At 52.5% G+C, this 20,710-nt stretch overlaps 2 protein-coding genes across 2 annotated transcripts in view; one reads left to right on the forward strand and one right to left on the reverse strand.

The window, feature by feature from the left end:
- P2RX2 (purinergic receptor P2X, ligand-gated ion channel, 2) overlaps positions 1-3,143 on the forward strand; it is a 35,267-nt gene extending 32,124 nt beyond the window's left edge. Inside the window, 11 exon segments of the mRNA XM_008566204.1 lie at positions 16-51; positions 53-199; positions 303-374; positions 459-534; positions 611-707; positions 881-961; positions 1,062-1,200; positions 1,553-1,683; positions 1,861-1,951; positions 2,100-2,165; positions 2,245-3,143. Of these exon segments, the coding sequence (XP_008564426.1) occupies positions 16-51; positions 53-199; positions 303-374; positions 459-534; positions 611-707; positions 881-961; positions 1,062-1,200; positions 1,553-1,683; positions 1,861-1,951; positions 2,100-2,165; positions 2,245-2,643 (1,335 nt within the window). The 3' untranslated portion in view covers positions 2,644-3,143.
- A 2,429-nt stretch (positions 3,144-5,572) lies between these two features.
- Positions 5,573-20,710, reverse strand: part of POLE (polymerase (DNA directed), epsilon, catalytic subunit) — a 50,181-nt gene continuing 35,043 nt past the window's right edge. The window contains exons 32-48 of the mRNA XM_008566169.1: positions 18,172-18,312; positions 17,824-17,977; positions 17,641-17,747; positions 17,236-17,412; positions 16,928-17,151; positions 16,629-16,849; positions 16,233-16,437; positions 15,808-15,981; positions 14,802-14,927; positions 12,855-12,987; positions 11,795-11,984; positions 10,642-10,773; positions 10,302-10,495; positions 7,309-7,509; positions 6,813-6,938; positions 6,076-6,165; positions 5,573-5,985 (exon numbers count right to left, since the gene is read on the reverse strand). Of these exons, the coding sequence (XP_008564391.1) occupies positions 5,872-5,985; positions 6,076-6,165; positions 6,813-6,938; positions 7,309-7,509; positions 10,302-10,495; positions 10,642-10,773; positions 11,795-11,984; positions 12,855-12,987; positions 14,802-14,927; positions 15,808-15,981; positions 16,233-16,437; positions 16,629-16,849; positions 16,928-17,151; positions 17,236-17,412; positions 17,641-17,747; positions 17,824-17,977; positions 18,172-18,312 (2,709 nt within the window). The 3' untranslated portion in view covers positions 5,573-5,871. The remainder of the gene's footprint in view (positions 5,986-6,075; positions 6,166-6,812; positions 6,939-7,308; positions 7,510-10,301; positions 10,496-10,641; positions 10,774-11,794; positions 11,985-12,854; positions 12,988-14,801; positions 14,928-15,807; positions 15,982-16,232; positions 16,438-16,628; positions 16,850-16,927; positions 17,152-17,235; positions 17,413-17,640; positions 17,748-17,823; positions 17,978-18,171; positions 18,313-20,710) is intronic.

The raw sequence follows: 20,710 nt of genomic DNA on the forward strand, positions 1-20,710 counted from the left end.
TCCCGGCCGGATGAGCCTCCTCCCGGGGTCGCCTCCGGAGCCGGCGCCGCCGCTGCCCCGCAGGTACGTGTTCATTGTGCAGAAAAGCTACCAGGACAGCGAGACGGGCCCCGAGAGCTCCGTCATCACCAAAGTCAAGGGCATCACCACGTCCGAGCACAAAGTGTGGGACGTGGAGGAGTACGTGAAGCCCCCCGAGGTGCGGCTCGACCCCGCCCCCGCGCCGCCGCCGCGCCCCCGGCCGGGACAGGGACGGTGGGGGGCGCTGCAGCCGGCCGACCGCCCCCTCTCTCTGAGCTCAGGGGGGCAGCGTGTTCAGCGTCATCACCAGGATCGAGGTCACCCCCTTCCAGACTCAGGGAACCTGCCCCGAGGTGAGGCTGTGGAAGGTGGAGCTGGGGGGCTGGGGCGCCTGGCATCGGCTGCGGCGACCCCTGACCAGGCCGTCCCCACCCTAGAGCGCGAGAGTCCACAACGCCACCTGCCACTCGGACGATGACTGCGCGGCTGGGGAGCTGGACATGCTGGGGAACGGTCAGTGTGGCCGGGTGGGGGGCGGGGCGGGGACAGAGCTGTGCCCTCACCGCCCCCTTGCGGCCTGTTTCCGCAGGGCCGCGGACTGGGCGCTGCGTGCCCTATTACCACGGGTCCTTCAAGACCTGCGAGATCTCCGGCTGGTGCCCGGTGGAAGACGGCGCCGCTCTCAGGTGTGGCGCCAGCGACCCCACCCTCCGGGCCTCGGCTCCCAGCCCTGCCACTCCGCGGCTCCTTAGACCAGATCGCCGGGGGAAGGGGGCGACATCGCGGGAAAGGGCAGAGCCCCTACTAGGTGGGGGGCTTTCAGAGGGGGACTTAGCAATCCCTGTCTGTGCCTCCTCAGCCAATTTCTGGGTAAGATGGCCCCAAATTTCACCATCCTCATCAAGAACAGCATCCACTACCCCAAATTCCACTTCTCCAAGTAAGAGCCGCAGGCGTGGCAACGGGACTGGTGTGGGAGGGCTGCCTACTGGGAATGTATTGTGTGGGCTCACGGCGTCTCCTTTCTGCCACTTCTGCAGGGGCAACATCGCAAACCGCAAGGACCAGTACCTGAAGCACTGCACGTTCGACGAGGTCTCTGACCTCTACTGCCCCATCTTCAAGCTGGGCTTCATCGTGGAGCAGGCTCGGGAGAACTTCACAGAGCTCGCGCACAAGGTGAGGGCGAGGGTGGGCTGGGCAGCGGGCTGGGTGCTGGCTTCCAGCTGCGTGGGAAGGGTCTGTCACAGCTAAGAAATCCCTCCTCAGGCAGACGAAAGAAAAGTGACCTGCCCGACTCCTCTGTGTGTTCATGGCATCTGCCGAATTATTGACACCTGGTCACTGGTGGGCCACGAGAGCCTGTTCATGCCTCAGAAGTGGGACATTCCCGGGTCCCCCTTGCTGTCGGCCCTAAACTGCCCCGTGGGAACTGTGACGTGTATCTATGCACAGCCACGGGGCTGTGTGTCCCAGCAGGGTTCCCTCCCCTGTGCACTCCTCATCCCATCCTAGACTCCCTTCTCGGCAGGGCGGCGTCATTGGGGTCATCATCAACTGGGACTGTGACCTGGACCTCTCTGCAGCAGAGTGCAACCCCAAATATTCCTTCCGGAGGCTTGACCCTAAGCACGTCCCCGCCTCCTCGGGCTACAACTTCAGGTAGCCTTCCCTAGGATGCCCACCCTGGCTGCTCCTGCTCTCCAGAGCCAAGAGGGCAGGTCCCAAGGCAAGAGCTGCCCCAGGAGCAGCCCTGGAGCTGGAAGGCGGAGGGCACCTGCCGCAGCCACCACGGAGTCAGGCAGCCTGGACACAGGTGTCTGGGTCATTCCGTTCCAGGTTTGCCAAGTATTACAACTTAAACGGCACCACGACCCGCACGCTCATCAAAGCCTACGGGATCCGCATTGATGTCATCGTGCACGGACAGGTACCGCAGCCCACTGGGGTCGTGCTGCCTGGAGTTGGGGGCTCCACGTAGAGCTGGGCTGGCTCTGCTCATCTCCCTCATGCACTCCTTTCCCTTGAGCACCCTCACCCCAGCAGCCACTGTCTAAAGTCAAGCCTGTTCTCCCCAGGCAGGGAAGTTCAGCCTGATTCCCACCGTCATTAATCTGGCCACAGCTCTGACCTCCATCGGGGTGGTAAGGAACCCACTTGGGGGTCTGGATGGGTGTTGGGGGGGTTGCCAGGCCTTTACGCTCTGGTCTCTGCTGGCCCCAGGGCTCCTTCCTGTGCGACTGGATCTTGCTAACGTTCATGAACAAAAACAAGGTCTACAGCCATAAGAAATTTGACAAGGTGTGTACACCAAGGCACCCCTCAGGTAGCTGGCCTGTGACCCTTGCCCTTGTTTTGGGCCAGGCCCCGCCCCCACTGGGTCACTGCTCTGAGGACCGGCCATCCAGCCCTCCATCAGCCCTCAGTCCAGGAGAGCTGACCTTGGGACAAGGGGCAGAGCTAGGCCCAGCCGTCCTGCCCCCACGACCTTGTCCCCTCTCTGCCCCATCCGAGAGGATGGTGGACGCTCCCAATCAGAGTGTAGGACAAAAGTTTCCCACCTCCAAGTCTTCCCAGCAGGATTCCACACCCACGGACCCCAAAGGTCTGGCCCAACTTTGAGCTTCCTGTCCTTCCCATCACACTGCACTACAGACCTAGGCTCAGCAGGGTCACAGAGACAGAGTCCCCAACTGCCCCGGCAGCCCCACTGGGGACCTGGCACAGCGGACCTGGGCCCCTGCCCAGCCACCTCAACAGCCAAGTGTTTCCATGAGACTGGGAATCAAGGACCCCCGTGCAAGAGGATAAGGGGACCACGCTTCTGCTGCTGAGACCCATCCTCCACTTACCCCCAGCCTCACCAAAGTCTGTAGGGAGAGGCACATTCCCGCCACCCCCTCCCACCAGCTGATCACCCCACAGGCTCCTCAGCCCTTTCCTGCCCACCCACCACCCTCTCACACTGCTACCTGAGTGCTGAGGGACTCTGCCCCTGCTCTTGGGGCCCCAGGGAAGCTGCTCTTCGCCCCTTCTGCACAAGCTTTGTCACTTGAACTCTGCCTGGACCTTTCCTCAAGAAGTCACAACATGCTCAGAGTCCAATAAACCTGTGATCAGAACCTTTTGGCCTCATTCCTGGGGAAAATCATCAGGAAAAGCACCATGAACCCATGAAATTAGTATGAGATGGCTGGTCCCCTTCCCCAGACGCTTCTAGCCTCAGTGGGCTGCATGGTGTCCTTAGTCTGGGTCATTTCCCCTCTCCAGCCTGGGTGCAGAGTGTGCAGGACACACGCCTGCCTGCTCCCACATCCAGCCAGGTCTCGGCCACATCTGCCACGTTAAGGAACCAGGGCAGTGGGGACACAGGCTGAATGCACAGGACTCAGGGCTCATCCCAGTGCTGGCTGCTCAGTCCACCTCATCAGTGCACTTGCCAGCATCCTGCAGGGTCACCCCTGACCCCAGACCTGTGTCTCAAACCCGTGTCTGCCTCATCTCAAAATGTGGGAAAGGATGGCATGATTCCGAGAAGGGGGAGTGAAGCAGAGGAAGGCATGAGAGCTGTGCATGGGAAAGTGAAAGCCAAGTCCACTGGCTCAGACCAAAGGGCCTGTCCACTCCCCAAACCTCTGCTTAACACGGGGACTGAGGGGCAAAGGAGGACAGATGAGGATCCCAGGGAGCCAGCACTAACTGCATCAGGGACCGAGTAATCTGGTTACTGTATCCCCAGATGCTTCTATAGTCAGACTGGCGCCTGCCAGGCCAGACCCTGCTGGAGGAGACCAGGGCTTGGCCCCATGGCGAGCGAGCTGGTCCAAGCAAGGCTGCACAAAGAGCCTTGCGCAGGACCTCAGTGACAGCTGCAGATGACATCCCATCTCACAGACAAGGAAACCAAGGGGGTAGGATTCAGACCTGCGCTGTCTTTGGCACAAGTTCCTGGTCCTGGCACCGTCATGTTTGCAGGTAGCTTGGGGTGAGACAGGCAATGAGAAAAATCCTCCCCCCTGCCCACACATGCCAAGCCCCTTCCACACTCAGTCATCAGCCTCCAGGGTCTCACCTGGATGCCTGTGCCATCCCCAGGGTTTGGTCTGCAAGATATCCAGCTCTAGTTTTGGAGAAACTGGCTTTTCCAGTTGGGCCCCTTGGCAGGCAGCTCAGGAAACAGGGCCAGGGGCTCAGGTTTCCAACTTCCAATCCCTCCCCACCCCAAATGCCCCAGCCCTCAGTGGGCCTCAGAGTGAACCCAGGCCAGGCTGGCACCATGGCTGCACCAAGTGGCCCTTGGTCCTGCTGTGGGTGCTAGGCTGGGGATAGCTGCTCTCCTTACCCCCCAGGCCCTCTTCAGCTTTCCTTCCTGGAAGCCTGGCTAGCTGGTTCTCTCCTCCCCCAGCCGCCCTAATTTGATTAGATCTCCACTTGGGAGGCCTGAACACAGGGAGTCAGGTTTCCCTAGCAGGTGGCCAGGGCCTGAATGGCCTCCAGGGGTCACACACATGCCCACTGGAATCTGGCCTTTGAGACCCACCATCATGCACAGATATGTACAGCAATGATCGAAAGAAACTTTAAATTAAAAGTAAAAAATAAATACTGTGTAACTCAGACATAACAGACAGCAAGGATGAATTTAAAGCCAGCTTCTGGGCCAACAGTGATTGCAAGCCTGTAGGGCATATGGGTCTCCCCACCTGCCTTTGTGAGTCACACTTAATACTTGTTTGCTGCCTTGCTAACTTGGAGTATTCTTCCTGCTTCTGGTTGGTCCTCTGTGGGAAGTGGAGGTTGAGGGATACACAAGAAAGTAAGACACATTTGTTTCCTTGAGACTGATGAGGGGTCCTGAGTTGCTAGGCAAAGCTGTCCCGAGACCCAAGACAGTAGAGTTCCACCTGCCGGCCAGGCCCCAACTTGGGAGGCCTTGCCTGCTGCGCTGACCACAAGGTAGCCATGGCCTTCCCTGGCCACCAGGAAGTCAGGACTCCTAGGAGTGAGCTGATCCCTCTGAAGACACAACTGCCACTGCTTTTCCCTCCTCTTCCCCCACCTCAGCCCCTATCCCCAGAGCTGAAGAACCTAAAATCTTGCATGTGAAGAAATATTTTCCTAAAATCCAGGTCTTATCATGTGACGTTGAAGCCCATGATAAAGAACACCTCAAGACCAGAGATCCCTGTTGTGATCGTAACAGAAAAGGGTGGGTTCTGCAGGCCCGCCTCGGGGCCAAGCTCTGGTCTGAGGCCCTCTTTCTCGGCCTAGACTCCACAGGGGTTTCACTGCTGAGACCCTCAGTGTCATGGACGCTCCCCTCCAGACCCTATTTCCACTGACAGAGAGGAGCAAAGTCCAGGTCCCCATTGGTTCAGGGTCTGGATTCCCTGGAAACCAGCCCATATCCTGCTCCCGTGAGGCTGTGGGGAAGCATGCAGGAGCCCACTTGGCCCCAGGTCCCACCTCAGCCCAATCTCAGGGAGTCACAGCCCCCGAGGCGCCTCTGAGAGGACTCTCCCAGTGCTCCCAGCAGGCACAGAAAGCAACAGAGCCAAGAAACGTGTTTATTCAGCAAGAAATGATCCCTCAGGACCCTCCAGCCGCCTCTCAGAGCACAATCTGCCTTGGTGGCGGCTCTGGCGAAGATGGAGACATCTCCTGCTCCTGCAAGTTCATGCCACTTTTGAGTGCCCCGAAAATGGTTTTCCTTGGCTTGGCCCTGTTCCCTGGACTGTTGTCACAAGTTTGGAAAGTCAGGTGGTCAGTGGCCCAGTCACTCGGAGCTGAGGACGTGGACCTCTCTGGATCTGAGGATGCCTGGTGTCCCATGAGCCCATCCATGGGCTTCTAACGGCCCCACCGAGGATTCTTCTGCAGCAACCACTCCAGGGCCTCCATGAGGTACGTCATGCCGTAGTGCTGGGCAATGTTCCGGAAGATTCCAATCTGGTCCATGAAGACCTATAAGAACAGACAGCCACAGTGAGACCCCAGTCCCACCCAGAGAGGAGGAAAAGGAGGCAAGGCAGAGCTGAGGCTGGGCCCACCCACCTGTGTGTGGATGGTGAGCGCGAAGTCCCCTGTGCAGCCGCAGTACACAGGCATGTTGGTCTCCTTCACACCACGACACTTGAGGCAGACCTGAAATGAGGGAGCAGCCTGTCAGGCACCGGCCCACCCATCCCTGCTGGACCCTCGCCCACCACCTGCTTGCAGCCTTGCTGAGGAGGAACTGATCATGGAACCACTAGCAAACTTCGGTTCCCTGCTGTTTGCAGTCAGGCCTCAGTTGTGAATAAAATTCAAGATTTTATCCTAACCCTGCCAGCTCCTTCCCAACACCCCCTCCTTTGCTATGGGCATCCCAACCCCAGACTGCAAGGGGCTTCTTCCACGCCCTGTGCTCACTCTGTCCATCACACCAGGCCTGGACACCACCCCTCAAAGGCCGCATGGGCACACTCCTCAGATCTCTGAACAGATACCCTTTTGGCAAGTCCTTCCTGTGCCTTGCTGGGCATGGCAGCAAACCCTCTCTATCCTGTTCTCCTCATGCTCGCCACCACTGTCACACTGCAGGACTCGTTCTATTTCTCTCCACTACAGTGAAACTCTAGGAATCCAGCTCTGGGCCCAGGGTAGGTGCCCAACAGATGTTGACAGAATGAGTCAACGGCCCATGGGCCTGGACTGACCAGCTGAGGCGGTCACCTTAGAGGATACTCAGGACCTTCATGCCCCTGGCTTCCCGGGAGTGTAGGCCGCATGGGGTGGGGCCTGCTGCTCACCAGGTCCTGCAGGGTAAAGGCCATCAGCTTCTTCTGCAGGGCTTCCACCAGGGCCATCTCAATGGCAGACAAGTCGTAGGCAACCTGACAGTTGGAGCAGAGCCATTGTGGTAGGACAGCCCCATCCTAGGCAGAGCAAAGAGAGGAGTGAAAGGTCACCCCGGCCATGGCCCCTCAGCCACAGCCCACCCAGGCAATCGTGCCGTTGGCAGCGTCTCCACAAGAAGGACCCCGTGTAGGAGAGGAAGGGGCTGGAGAGAGTTGCACTCCAGGCTGCAGGGCTCAAATTACTTCATGCAACCTGCACTGTGCCTTTACTGGGACAACTTTCAGGCAGGTGGTAGTACAGTGGCTTAAGAGGGGCACCTGTTTCTAACCCAATAAGAACCAGCAGGGGGAAGCAGTGTGACCCACAAAGCTGCAGGACCCTCTGATGGTCTGGGATGTCTGCATGTTCTGGCTCCACCAGCAAAGGGTTTTTGCAGCTGAGTCCCACCTGGGAAAAGGAGGAGTCTTTGCAGAGGTCCAGGTCTTGGCAGAAATTACAACTGTGGCAGATGACCTCAGGGAGCACGTAGGAGCGGCAGGGGTCTCTGAACTGGGCTTCCTCAGAGAACTCACCCACGCCCACCAGGCGAAGCAGGTCTCGGTTCAGCTTATTCACCTGGTTTGTGATGTTTGTGTCCAGGGACAGCACCTGCAGAGACCACAGCCCCTGTCAGGAAGCAGCTCACAGGGCCTCCCTGCTGCTGTCTGGACTGGAAACCTCTAAGCTGATTCTTTCAAGCTATGGTTTCTCAGTGTTGTCTCCTCCCTTCCTCCGTCACCCCTTTAGACACATCAGAGGAGAGAGCTGCCTTCTCTACACCAACAGTTCTCTGTTAGAGTGCAGAGGCCTCACTGGTGAATCTACCAAATATTTAAGGAAGAAAACCTAAGAGGGAGAGCACCCCAACTCATCCCATGAGGCCAGTACCACCCTGATATCAACACCAGATAAAGACAGTACAAGAAAACTACAGACCCATAACCATCATGAGCAGATACAAAAACTCTCCACAAAATATTAGCAAATTGTACCCGCCAATATAAATATATAAAAAGAGAATACAGAAAGAAACCCACACAGATATGGCCAATGAAGTTTTGAAAAAGGTACAAAGATGACTCAATGGAAAAAGAATAATCTTTTTTTTTTTTGGTAGCTGGCCAGTACTGGGATCTGAATGCTCAACCTTTGTGTTATCAGCACTGCACTCTCCCAAGTGAGCTAACTGGCCAACCCTAGAATAATATTTCAAACAAATAATTCTGGAATAATTGGATATCCTTATGCAGAAATATGAACCTCAATCAACAACGTGCACATTGTACAAAAATCAACTCAAAATACATCACAGACTAAATGTGAAACCTAAAACTATAGAACTTGCAGAGGAAAACACAAGAGAAAATCTTCGGTTAAAGGAAAGCTTCCTTAGATAACAACACCAAAGGCACAACCCATTAAAAAAATTGGTAAGTTAGATCCAACTTAAAATTTTTTGCTTATTGAAAAAGACCGTTAAGAGAATTTTGAAAAGGCAAGCCGAAGTTTGTTAGGAAATATTCAGAAATCACATGTCTGATAAAGGACTTGCATCCAGAATATCTCAAAATGCAAAAATATATAAAGAACTCTCAACAATAAAAAAAAAAAAACAAACCTGATTTTTAACAATGGGCAAAAGATTTGAACATTTCACCAAAGAGGATGCATGGATGGCAAACAGGCCCATGAATAGATGCTCAACACCATTAACCATCAGGGAGATGAGAACCATCATCATGATGATATGCTACCACACCCCTACCTGAATATCGGAAATTTTAAAGATGAACAATAATGAAATTCTGGTGAGGATGCGCAGCAACTAGACCTCTAGTCATACACTGCTAACGAGAGAGTGAAACGGTGCAGCCACTTCAGAAAACAGTGGGTCAGTGTCTTATAAAGGTAAACATACTCTTACCGATATGACCAACAATTCCCCTCCTGGGTTTTTTACCCAAGAGAAAATAAATTTATGTTCACGCAAAAACTTGCATGAGCATGTTTACAGCCGCTTTGCTATTAATCACCAAAAAGTGAAAACAACCCAAATGTCCTTCAACCAGCGGGTGAACAGCAAACTGTGGCTCTTCTATACAATGGATGCTACTCGGCCACAGGAAGGGGAACGTTGTGATTTGCAACAACAGTGTGGATGAAGCTCAAGTGTGATTTGCTACGAAGGCAGACCCAGAAGGCTACATAATACACGATTCCACTGGTGATATTGGGAGAGGAGGGACTGACCCCTAAAGGCAGCATGGGGGATTATTTTTGGGTGATGACTGTTTTCTGTCTTGACAATGGTGGCACAACTCTATCTACTTATGAAAATCATACAGATGCACTCTGCAAAGAGTAAATTTTACCACGTGAAACTTTTAAAAAATAACACAGGGACAGCAGACAGATCAGTGGCTGCTGGGAGTTGCAGGAGGGGGAATGTTGGGGGTTTGAGGGAACGTTCTGTCTTGACTGTGCTGGTCGACACAGGGCTGCACGCCTTGTCCAAACTCACAATGCACACTGAAATGGGTGAATTTTACTGTATGTAAATTATACCTAATAAAAATAAATCTAAAGCATTTTAAAGGATACAGAGAAATTAAAGTGGTAAACTATAAACATTTCTTTACCACAGTCAAAACTGAGGCAGTCACTTGATCTTGAGCATTACCCGACTCGTGTGTGAGATGCAGTTTGCTGGGAAGGCCAAGTAATGTAATGGACAGTAAGTGCTCTGTGAGGGATGACACCGCACGGTCGTTATCTGGTAATACTATCCTCTTCTTGGACTCAGCCTGCCTTTCCCATTAGGGTACCAGTGTTCAGCCAATCTCTCCTCTCATCTCATCTGGTCTCTGGAGTCCACTTCTGGTTCTTCATCCAGCCCACTGGCCTCACGTGACCCTCGAGCACCTTCCTCCCTCCCAGCCTCTTTCACCACTTGCTCGGCCTGTGACTTTCACCACCACACCCCAGGGTCTTTGCACCTGTGCCGCCCCCTCTGCCCACATGTGCTTCCCTCTGATCTGCACGTGGTCCCTGTGAGGCTTAGCCCCAGTGCCCCTCAGACGCCTCCATCCTCACAGCACATGCATCTCTAAACTGACCTGTCCCTTTGCTGGTTTATTGTCTGCACCATCAGGGCACAGTGCCCGCGAGGGCAGGGCCTTTCCTCACCTAAGCCCAAATGCCTCTACAGCGGCTGCATGTGACAGGGTTGCAGTAAATGTTGGTGGAATGAATGATCAATTTATGCCTGGCCCCTTACCTCACACACACGTCGTCATCCTCACCTCGCACGTGTGTCAGCCTCACCTCACACACGTTTCACATCCTCACCTGTACACGTATGTTGGCATCCTCACCTTGCACACACACATCAGTGTCCTCACCTTGCATACGTATTTGATGAACTCCAGAGCAGGGTTACTGAGCAACAAGTGAGAACCAGGGAGGAGAGGAAACATCGCTGAGAGCTCGGTTGAGTTCCGAGAGCCTGTGACTTTCTTTTGAATCTTCTGAGTGATGGTGAAGAAGCTTTGAGTGAGTTCATTTGCCACATAATCTTGAGAGAAGGTGATCATTCCTGGGAAGAAACATGATACTGAGGAGAGAACTTGGGGCCTGCCCTAATACTGGGGACCTCCCACCTGTCTGCCTGGACCAGGAGGCACACAAAGGGGTCAGGTCACTGGCACACAGCAGTGGCCTTGTGAGACAGGGACTGCTCACCAGGAAGGGCTCCGGCTGCCCCCTCAGCCTCCTGGGAGAACTGGCTGGACCCCCTCCTCTTCATGGGGGTGCTCCCCGGGGCGCTGCGCCTCAGCTCGTCCTTCATGCTATGGTACACAGCCACAATGTATGCTGCAGAGGGAGGCAGGCATGAGCCACAGGTCCAGAGGGTCAGTAACACTGGGAAATGCCCCAGAATCTGAGGAGACCCTGTGGCTGGTCAAACTGCCAGACAGACAAGGCTGAAATGTCATTATTAGAGTTGATTTTCTTTGCTGCCTTTATTTTTTTTTATTTTTTATTTATTTAAAAAGATGACCGGTAAGGGGATCTTAACCCTTGACTTGGTGTTGTCAGCACCATGCTCTCCCAGGTGAGCTAACCAGCCATCCCTATATATAAGGATCTGAACCCATGGCCTTGGTGTTATCAGCACCGCACTCTCCCAAGTGAGCCACGGGCCGGCCCTATTTGCTGCCTTTAGATGAGCCAAGTCAGTCAGAGAAACGGGAGTAATAAGGAACACTTGTTGACACCGGGTTCATCCTGAGAGAGCAATGCACACATTAGACAACATTTGTTAACCATCACAGTGGACAGTGAGTGAGAAAGTGGCTCCTAACAAAAGCAAGGCTGGACTCCTGGTATCAGCAAACTTCTCAAAAAACTGGGCCCGCACACTGGAACATTTCAAAAGAGGACTTAGACCAGCTAGTGGGCAGTTGATTCAGGATGTCTCAGGGGTTCATCTTGGTTACTGTGTGTGCACAACACAAATGTCCCCAGGGAATTTGTGTGAATATGTTACTGAAACAGATCTTGGGAGCAGAACTGGGAAAATCCCTCAGTGACACACCAGTGGCAGCTGCTCACCAGGGGCTTTCTTGAGAGAACAAGGCCCGGAGGGAAGGACAGTGACCCTTCTCCTTCCGTCCTTGAGGGTAAGATGAGCCTGGAGCAGAGGGAGAAGACACAGCAGCTGGCAAGGGCCGAGTCTCATGGACTCCTGACCATTGGGCACACACCACCCAGACCTGATTCCAAGTATCTCCCTTCCTGTGATGCTATCACACAGAGCCTCATTTAGTGACCACTAGCCGAGGCCACAGGAAAGCTTCTGTGGGGCCTGCCCCACCCTGTACTCCCAGCTCACCTGAAACGATCATGAGGAAGTAGCTTTGGCAAGAGGCTGCCTGAGGCAAAAACTGCAAAATGTTCCAGTTGTTTTCCAGTAACTCCTCCACATCAGATTCCTGCACACCCTCCTCCTCTTCTGTTTCTTCGTCCCCATCGTCCTCATTTTCCTGCTCATCCTCTGCTCGCCCCCCTCTCTCAGAGTCTTTCTATAACAGAGACAAAGACGCCATGTGTCCACATGGCAGCACCACAGTGGGGAGGCACTGGAGCGAGTCTCCTCAAGCCTGGGTCCATCTGACCCCAGCTGACCAGTGTGGCTTCACACAGTCTGACGCACAAATGCTCTACACGTAGGTGACGAGGACTGACCTTAAAATTATTCACTCCTACCTCCAAGGAAGGGAAGCATCAACCAGAGATCCCCTGACCAGTTCTCCCTAGTTCTAGAATCTCTTTCTGGGATAGTGACAATCTGTCGCAGACCCAGCTTTACTGTGGACATCCCTCCTGTGTGGGCCTATCTTCCCGCCACAGCATGGGTCACTTCTATATGTAGACACCAACACCCGCTGCACCTGCCCTGACCACATGCTGGTCCCCTCCTCAGAGCTGCTGTCTACACCACCTGCCCTAACTGCCTGTACCTCCTCAGAGCTGTCGTCTACACTGCCTGCCCTGACCACTCGAACTGGCCCCTCCTCAGAGCCGTCATCTACACAACCTGCCCTGAGGACAGAGGCCTGTGTCCTGCACGAGGGTCCTCACAGAGGGAAGAGAGGAAGCTGTCGGTGGGAAGGGGGTGCAGGGAGCCACCTGCCGAGGCCGCCCACTTCACTCAGGTCTGTGCTTCCACCTTACACTGCAGAGCCACCTCCACCTCCTGCCCCCACAGTGAGCCCTCTGCCACAGCAAGAAAGGTGCTGCGTCCTACCTGTCCTTGTCTGTGGCTCATGTTCTCCCCCGTAAGCTGATGCAAGCAGGCCTAGTGCCCAGCGCATGGGCCCCAAGCACTTGGTACCACTGCAGGGAAGAACGTGGAGCCCACAGCCACTTCAAATGCCAACCTCAGCTCCTACCTGTCCACAGTGAACACCAGATGACACTCTTCCTTTGATTCCACCATAGTTAGATGGGTCCATCCAGAGAAGAAACTCCCAGCATCGAGAGAAAGAAATTGTCAGGGAATGGAAGATCTCTCTAGAGTGGATGCTGCGGAAGAAGCAACACAGAAACCAAGGAGATGCAACCAACACCTTTCCCATTTGGCACTTTCCTCCTTTTTTCTTTGTACCTATCTACTTACCCTCCACTTAAAAATGAACTTAAAGTGAGTGGCTGGCTGGTTAGCTCACTTGGTTAGAGCATGGTGCTGATAACACTAAGGCCCAGGGTTCTATCTCCGTACCAGTCAGCTGCCAATCAATCAATCAATCAATCAATCAATAAAACACTGTTTAAAAAAAAAAGAGCCGGCCTGTCAGCTCAGCTGGTTAGAGCTCAGCCTTATAACAACAAGGTCACGGGCTCAGATCCCTATACCAGCCAACCGCCAAAAAAAAAAAGAACAAAGTGTATTCAGATTCCATTATCTCTCAAACCTCCTAGGGAAAAATGATAAACATAACACCAAGGAGACTGGCCACAGGTCCAGCTCTACCCCCAGGAGCTGATGAGAACAATGAGGAAAAGGAGATGCAGTATATGCTGGGGGCAGGCCCTGAGGCTGCCTGCCTCTGCTCCCTGGCCCTAGCAAGCCTGCAGCAATGCGTGGCCAACAGCATGTGTCCTGGTACCCAGCTCTTATGAGTTATCTTCCCTCTCATCACGCATAGTCAAGCTGGTCTCCCTATGATTAACCCCGTGCACCTGCGGTCCATTTAAAAAAAAAAAAGAAAAAGAAAACTCAAAAAAAAGAAGGAATGAAGGAAATCTTAAACAACAATCATCTTTAAAATGCAGCTAAATAAACCAAACCATGACTCCTCCAGGAGGACTTTTTATATTCTCCCCAACTCTGCTCTAAGGGTGAGAATGGTAGCCTGTCTCTCAACGTGACCCAACCTTGGTCCCCCACCCCTGGACACCCCAGGAGCTGCGCCCACAGCCCACATGGTGGGTGGGAGGCATACCCTTCTTATTAGAGCCTCAGCCACACTGTCTGAAATATTATTCTGGGCTCAGTCAGCCCTATCAGGCACATAGCATGCCCACCGACAGATCAAGAGCTCATCTTGGAATCAAAGGGTCACACTACAGACACAAGGGCACACAGCAGGTCTGTAGGAACACAACAGCGTTTTGTGCTTCAAATTACTCCAGTGCATGTGCTTTGATCAGGAATAAAAGTCTCTACTCTACCTCCTACCATTCAGCAGTAAGACAACTATTTAACACCAGCTTTTCTGTGGTGCCCCTGCACTGCTCCTGCACTCTTACCCAGACCAGATCCACCCGGATTCTTGTGCCTCCATTAGCAAGTTCTCTCTCTGTGCTTAGAAAAGTGTTTCATTCGTGTTCAATGTAAACGCACGCTAGGAGTGTGAGCTCCCCATAACAAATCAAACAAAAGGAGGAATGCGGTCGTGCAGATGCTGCTGTTGCCTTGTCTTCTATTTACGTTGAGAGATACCTAGTTACGACAAGGATGGCCAGGTCCAAGAAAGAGCCTCAGGAATGTCCTGGAATGCAGCCAGGCAGTAACTGCTGGAATGCCGCAACTACAGCGCCCAGCTGTGGCCGCTAAGCGCTTTGCACAGACTGACCACCTGGAATCATACAACTCTCAGCTGCCTTATTGATGTGGTGAAAAGTTTACATCAACACTCTACTTGCCTGCATGCCTGAGTGCAGCCTACAACACGTAGACGGCAGTAACCCCCACTGTTCATGCAGTTGCTGCTTTGCCCTCAGTGTGTACTGTGCTCCTAAGCACCGGCCAGTCTAGCCCAGGACACCTGGCACCTCAAGGGGTCCCTTCAGCATCTCTCCCAAAGCCAACACAGGCTGTATCACCCCGGCCCCACCTGTTGGTGATGTACTCTACATAGGAAAGGGCATCTTCGATCCGGCGCTTCTTTGTACAGAGGATGATGCGATTGAAGTTGGCATAGATGACCGATGACCCCAGACGCTTGAACTCAGCGACGAGCCTGTGGAGCAAGTTCAGAACCAATGCTGGAGATGGCATGATGCAAACGGAGCCAGAGAACACCAGGAGAAACCACGAGGAAAAAACCTGATGTGGAAAACTCTCCTAAATGTGCTTAAAATCCAGAAGCAACAAAGAAGAGCGAAGATTTCTACACGGCAAAAAATCGCCATAAACAAAAACAAGAGATAATCAAAAACCAAGGGAAAAAACATCAAGCTCTTACCACAGAAGAAGGACCACTTTTTATACAGAGAGAACTCATTTGACTTTCAGTAAGAGAAAATCCAACAAAACTACAGAAAAACGGACAAAAGACATGAGGAGGAAGACGGACTTCATTCATATTAAGGATCACAAATCAAGACTCTACCCAGACAACATCTTTATCCCGCCAGAGTAACAACTGCACGGATTTGCAGGTAAGGTTGGGGCGGGCATGGGCACCCTCAGGCACAAGCCTCTGCGGAGGGCTCTCTGGCAATATCCGTATGTACCTCGTTACAGTTCTACCTCGTTACAAAGTACCCATCAGAGCACAGGGCTAGAAAGAGCCTCAGTGTCCATTGTGTGGTGTATCCACACACAGGTCTCCAAGATATATGTGTATTATTAATTAAAACAAAGTGTACAACAGTAAATGGTGTACCTTGACCTGTGCAAAAAAGGGGCAAAAAGACCATATATTGCCTGATCTGCTCCGGGAGGACACACATGCAAAGCTGCCTCGGCAGTTAAGTTTTCCCTGGGATCATTCAACTGTTATGTGTCATTAACCCAGGAATAGGTTCTATTTATCCCAGAGGTCCTGGCTAGGCCACCTCTCTGGTTTGGGGAACTGAGAGATCAGCACAGTCCAGCCCCAGGGCCACAGCACTCACTGCAGGAAGAGCTTCTTCATCATGTTGTGGAGTGTCCGGTGCAGGGCGGGGTCATGCAGCAGAGAGCACGGCGACCGGAGCCAGCGGTAGAAGTGCACCACCTGGTTGTCTGCGTAGACATTGTGGTACTGCATGATCTCCTTCACCCAGCCCACCACCATGCTCTTCAGGATCCTGAAAGAGAGGAGTTGGAGGACGACCCCGCCGCCCACATGCCAGGGCTACACTGCTGACTCCACATCTCCCCCCCAGGCAGGACAAGTGACCAGATGGGAAGCCCAACCACTGAGGGTTTCAGGGGAAGTCTTTGGGACACTGTCTTAGGCCTTTGCTTTCCAAAATAAGGACACAAGGTAAAACTGCATCAATGTTCCTTCCTTAGGAGAGCGGTGCATACAGAGAAGGAGAGGGGGCGCTGGTGGCACCTGAAGGTGCTGGAGCACAGGGCTGTCTCGTCATAGCTGGCTGGGGCACTAGCAGCCTGGTTGCCCATAATCATGTCCTCCAGGGAGGCCTGCGGGATCACGTCAAAGCTGATACCCATGCTGTCGGCGCCCTCCATGTCGTTCACATGGTGAGACTGGAGGATAGTGTTGACCGCCAGGTTCTGTACATCCAACTCCACGCACACTGCACGAGAGATGCTGCTTGACCACACACCTGCCAGCTCCCAGGCTGACCCAGCCCACACCACCTACATGACAGTCAGTACTGCCCTGCGAGGCCACAGCACGGCACATCCTCTAACCAGCACAGGAGGCCCTGCCCAGCCAGTGACCCCGGGATACCCTCTGCAGCCTCAGCTCTGGAACCCAACTCACCGGTAGAGTAGCAGCCTGAGCTGTTGATCTCCACTGTGGCCTGGTCATCAAACTCCATGACCAGGCGGTTATCATCAGCCTCCTTCCCACCCAGATCGGGGCGGGCTGTTGGGGACAGCCAGAGCAGATGATTGTGTCGTTGCAGGTGGCGGGCAAAGAAGAGGTCGGAGCCAAACGTGGAGATGTCCTCTGGCAGGTTCCCAACGGGAATGTGGAAGTACCTGCGTGAGGCACAGGCTCAACTGCGGGGAGAGGCCCAGGTGCTGCAGAGACCACTGAGGCCGCCCCACCCTGCGCACCTGCTCATCTCGAAGGCCTGTGAAAGACAGGTGTCCAGGTTGAGGTAGTGCCGGATCATGCGCCGGGCTCCATGGCGCTGCCAGTCCAGGACTCCATAGCTGATCTTGTCGGCCACGCGGACAGGTACCAGTGGGAATTCCTCCAAGATGGGAACTTCGGCAGCCAGCCGCTTCAGGTCCCAGTTGGACTGGATGGCGATGAGAGTGGGCCCCCGGCGCTCCTCCTGAGTCAGGGCGGAAGGGAAGAAAGGACTGGGGTGAACCCAGCTGGGGTTGGAGCACCCATGGGGGACCCTAACCACCCTCACCTTGTAGGAGAGCAGGAAGCGCTGGATGGCTCTGCAAATAGTCTTCAGGTCGGTTTCAGCCCGAACTTCAAAGGTGTGTTTGAGGGGCGGCAGGAGCTCAGGGCCCACCTTTTCCAGCATGAGGCTATGCTCCGCTGAGTACAGGGCACTGAGGCTGGGCATCTGGTTGCTGCGCACCTAGACCAGTGCCACTGTGTCAGCCCCTCCCTGTATGCAGCAGGCAGGGGCAGCCCAGGGGACAAACCCCACCTCTGCCATCCCATTCCTAACTCAACCATGGCAGGCACTCGTGGGCAAAGGCCTCAAGAATGAGGTCAGGAATGCCCAAGCAGCCTGGCAGAAGGAAGCGTCCTCCTCCTCCAGATCCTGCCCCAAACAATGCACTCCCATAGCCCTGGGACTCACGGTGTCCAACACGAACACAGACGCTCTGCGCTGTGAGGGAATGAAGATCCCAAAGAGTGCTTTGTGGCCCTGCGAGTGGTGATACAGGTAGATGTGGCGGATGCTTCCTGTGGAAGGAAATGTGCCATCACTCCAAGATGCATGGGAGGCAGGGTGCAGCAGGGTGGCCAGCACAGCCCATACCTGGTTCCAGGTAGCTGTACTGGGCCAGAGAGCGCATCTCCAGGTGCTCGAGAGCAAAGGTGTCTGACTCCCAGCCCGAAAGGTGTCTCGCCAGCTGTTTATTGACCACACACACACAGCCCAGCTGGACAAGTGCTCGGAACAACAACGGAACCTGGAAGAGGCGGGTGGATGGGGCAGGCTCCAGCACCACATGCATGCTGGGGCATGTGGCCACCCTCCACAACTGCAGGCCTTCCGCCTGCAGCACAGCCCACAGCCACCACTGTCCACAGCCACACCCTGCACTGGTTTCTCTCCTCTGTCCTATCCAGCTGAGCCCTTGAGCGTGGCTGAGGAAGACAGTACCTGAGTCTCATAAACGCCCTCAATGTCTGGTGCTGACAGCTCCGTATTGATCTCGTTGATATGTTCCTGGTACACGTCCTCCGGCACCGAATACTCATAGAGATTGTAGACCATGTTGGAACGAGGAAGGACTCGATTCACCTGGTGAAGATGTGGTGGTGCCCTCGTCATGGCTTAGGTGGGCACACCATTCACAGGGTCCTGGGAACCTCAAGGACAAGGTAAGCCCCCCAGAGCCCACATCTCCTAGCAACTACAACAATGTTAAAAAGCAACCTGTGACCTCTGAAAAGTAGACAAGAACCCTCAGACTGGGGATGCAAAAGCATGGGAAAGGGTTCCCCGTGTATTCCCTCCTGGCCCCTGTTCTCTCTTGGGTTTAATCCAAGGGTAAAACCACAAGTTCCTGGTCAGAGGGCTGGAAAAGGAGCCCCTGAGGGTTCCTGGAGAGGAGAAAGCTGGAAAGGGGTGCCTTCATGGTGTGCAGGACCCAAGCTATGCTCGCACAGGCAGACCTAGAGTGGGCTGGCCATGGCTTTGGAGACTGAGCTGACACTGGGCTCTGTGCAAGAACGCAAGACAGACTGGGGCCTGCAATTCACTGGGTTGGTTGGCTGCTAAGACAACAAGAAGAAAATCACATTCTCTAAAGAATTTTTAAAAATACCCAGTCTCACAATAAAATATGCAAAATGTCCAGAATGCAATAAAAAGTTTCTTGACATAAGAACCACCACCAAGAAAATCTGAATAATCCTCAAGGGGGAAGAGAAGCAGCAGGTGCCAGCCCTGGGGTGGCCCAGCAGTGGCGGTACCTGTGCACCACAGGTGAAGGTGAGCAAGCACACTTGAAATGAATGGAAGACAGAAGTTGTCAGCAGAGAAATAGAAACAATAACAAAGAGCCAATGAACCTTTACAACTGAAAAATACAATATCTGAAATTAAAATTCTCTGGATAAGTTCAAAAGTAGATTGAAGGATAGAAAATTGTCAGTAAACTTGAAGATAAGTCAACAGAAATTATCCAATCTGAAAAACAAAAAAAAATTTTTTTAAGTAAAAGGAATAGAGCTGGCTAAACTATAGTACTCACTCTCCACTCTGTCCCTCCCAAAAATGCACAGAGCAGCCATGTGAGGACTCAGAGGAGCAGAGGTGGCCTGTGGACTGGGAAGGAAACTGGCACTCAGAGTAAGCCCAGCTGGCAACTATCCTGAGTGAAAAATGCCGGACTCAAAATGCTGAATACTACATGAGTCCATCAACAGGACATTCTGGAAAAGGCAACATTGTAGGGCCAGAGGACAGGCTCAAGAGATGGGGTGGAGGGAAGAGATACGAGGGAATTTTCAGCATGAGGAGATTGTTCTGTTCTTGACTGTGAATCCGCTGTCGCAAGTTCATCCAAACTGAGTTTTATTGCATTTAAATAAATAAAAGAAAGCCTGGAACAATAAACACCAAATGAATGGTAGATATTTCCTTAACAGCTAGCTGGAAAATGGGAGATGGGAAATGGGAACGATGAGAAAGAATGTCTCCATCTCATTCTACATGTTCCTTGATGCTGCTGACAAGGACCACGTGGGCACACACTACATGTGCAGTGACCCCCACACACCTCCACGGACACAAATGACCCACATACAATAACAACCACAGGTATTCATCATAGCTTTAACTGCTACAGCAAAGCCTTAAAACAGTCCACCTGTCCATCCACAGGAGAGTGGCAGAACCAACCCAGCCACATCACACAATAGAAACAAAACTGCAAAACATTGAGAATGAAAATTTCTATGTAATGATTTGGGGAGATTTACACAATAGACTATGTTGGAAAAAAAAGCCAGGTGCAGAATCATGTACACAGTGCATCGCTTCATATATAAGAAAGGATGTAGCTATATTTGCTTATTTTTGCAGAAAAAACTAGAAAGGTAAACCAAAAACTAATAAAAATGACTACCAACAGGTGCAGGATTGGGGAACAGGGTGAGGTATAGCAACTTCTAAGTAAGTCTTATACGTTACAAAGTGTTAATTTCCAGTGAAAAAATTAAATCAAATCTAACTGGAAAAAATCAAACTCCCCCTAAAATTAACAACAGAAACAACTAAATAAATCTAGCTATTTATTAATGCAACACCATAATCATTACCAATCAGAGAAAAAATCCCACAATACTTCTAAAAAGAGAACTCTCACTATACCTTCTTAGGAGATATTCCAAGGTCAAAAAGAAGAACTAAAAAACAATTAACCTAGCAGTCTAATTATTAGTACTATTGGTATTGATTTCAAAACTATTTTATATACAGTATAGCAGAAGGCAGATATGCAACTATGTTAATATCATTAACAAGATTTTCAGATTTTTTTAGTAAGCTGAAATGAGATACAGATATGAAAATCAAAGCAATTAATAAAAAATTATGTCATGATAAATCTGAATTGGAACAATTAGTGTAACTTCATTATTATTTTTATATATATTTCTTGGCTGTGTCCACTGATGGGATTTTGATGAAATGA

Source organism: Galeopterus variegatus, unplaced genomic scaffold (genome assembly GCF_000696425.1).
Source record: "Galeopterus variegatus unplaced genomic scaffold, G_variegatus-3.0.2 Scaffold228, whole genome shotgun sequence".
Lineage (NCBI taxonomy): Eukaryota > Metazoa > Chordata > Mammalia > Dermoptera > Cynocephalidae > Galeopterus > Galeopterus variegatus.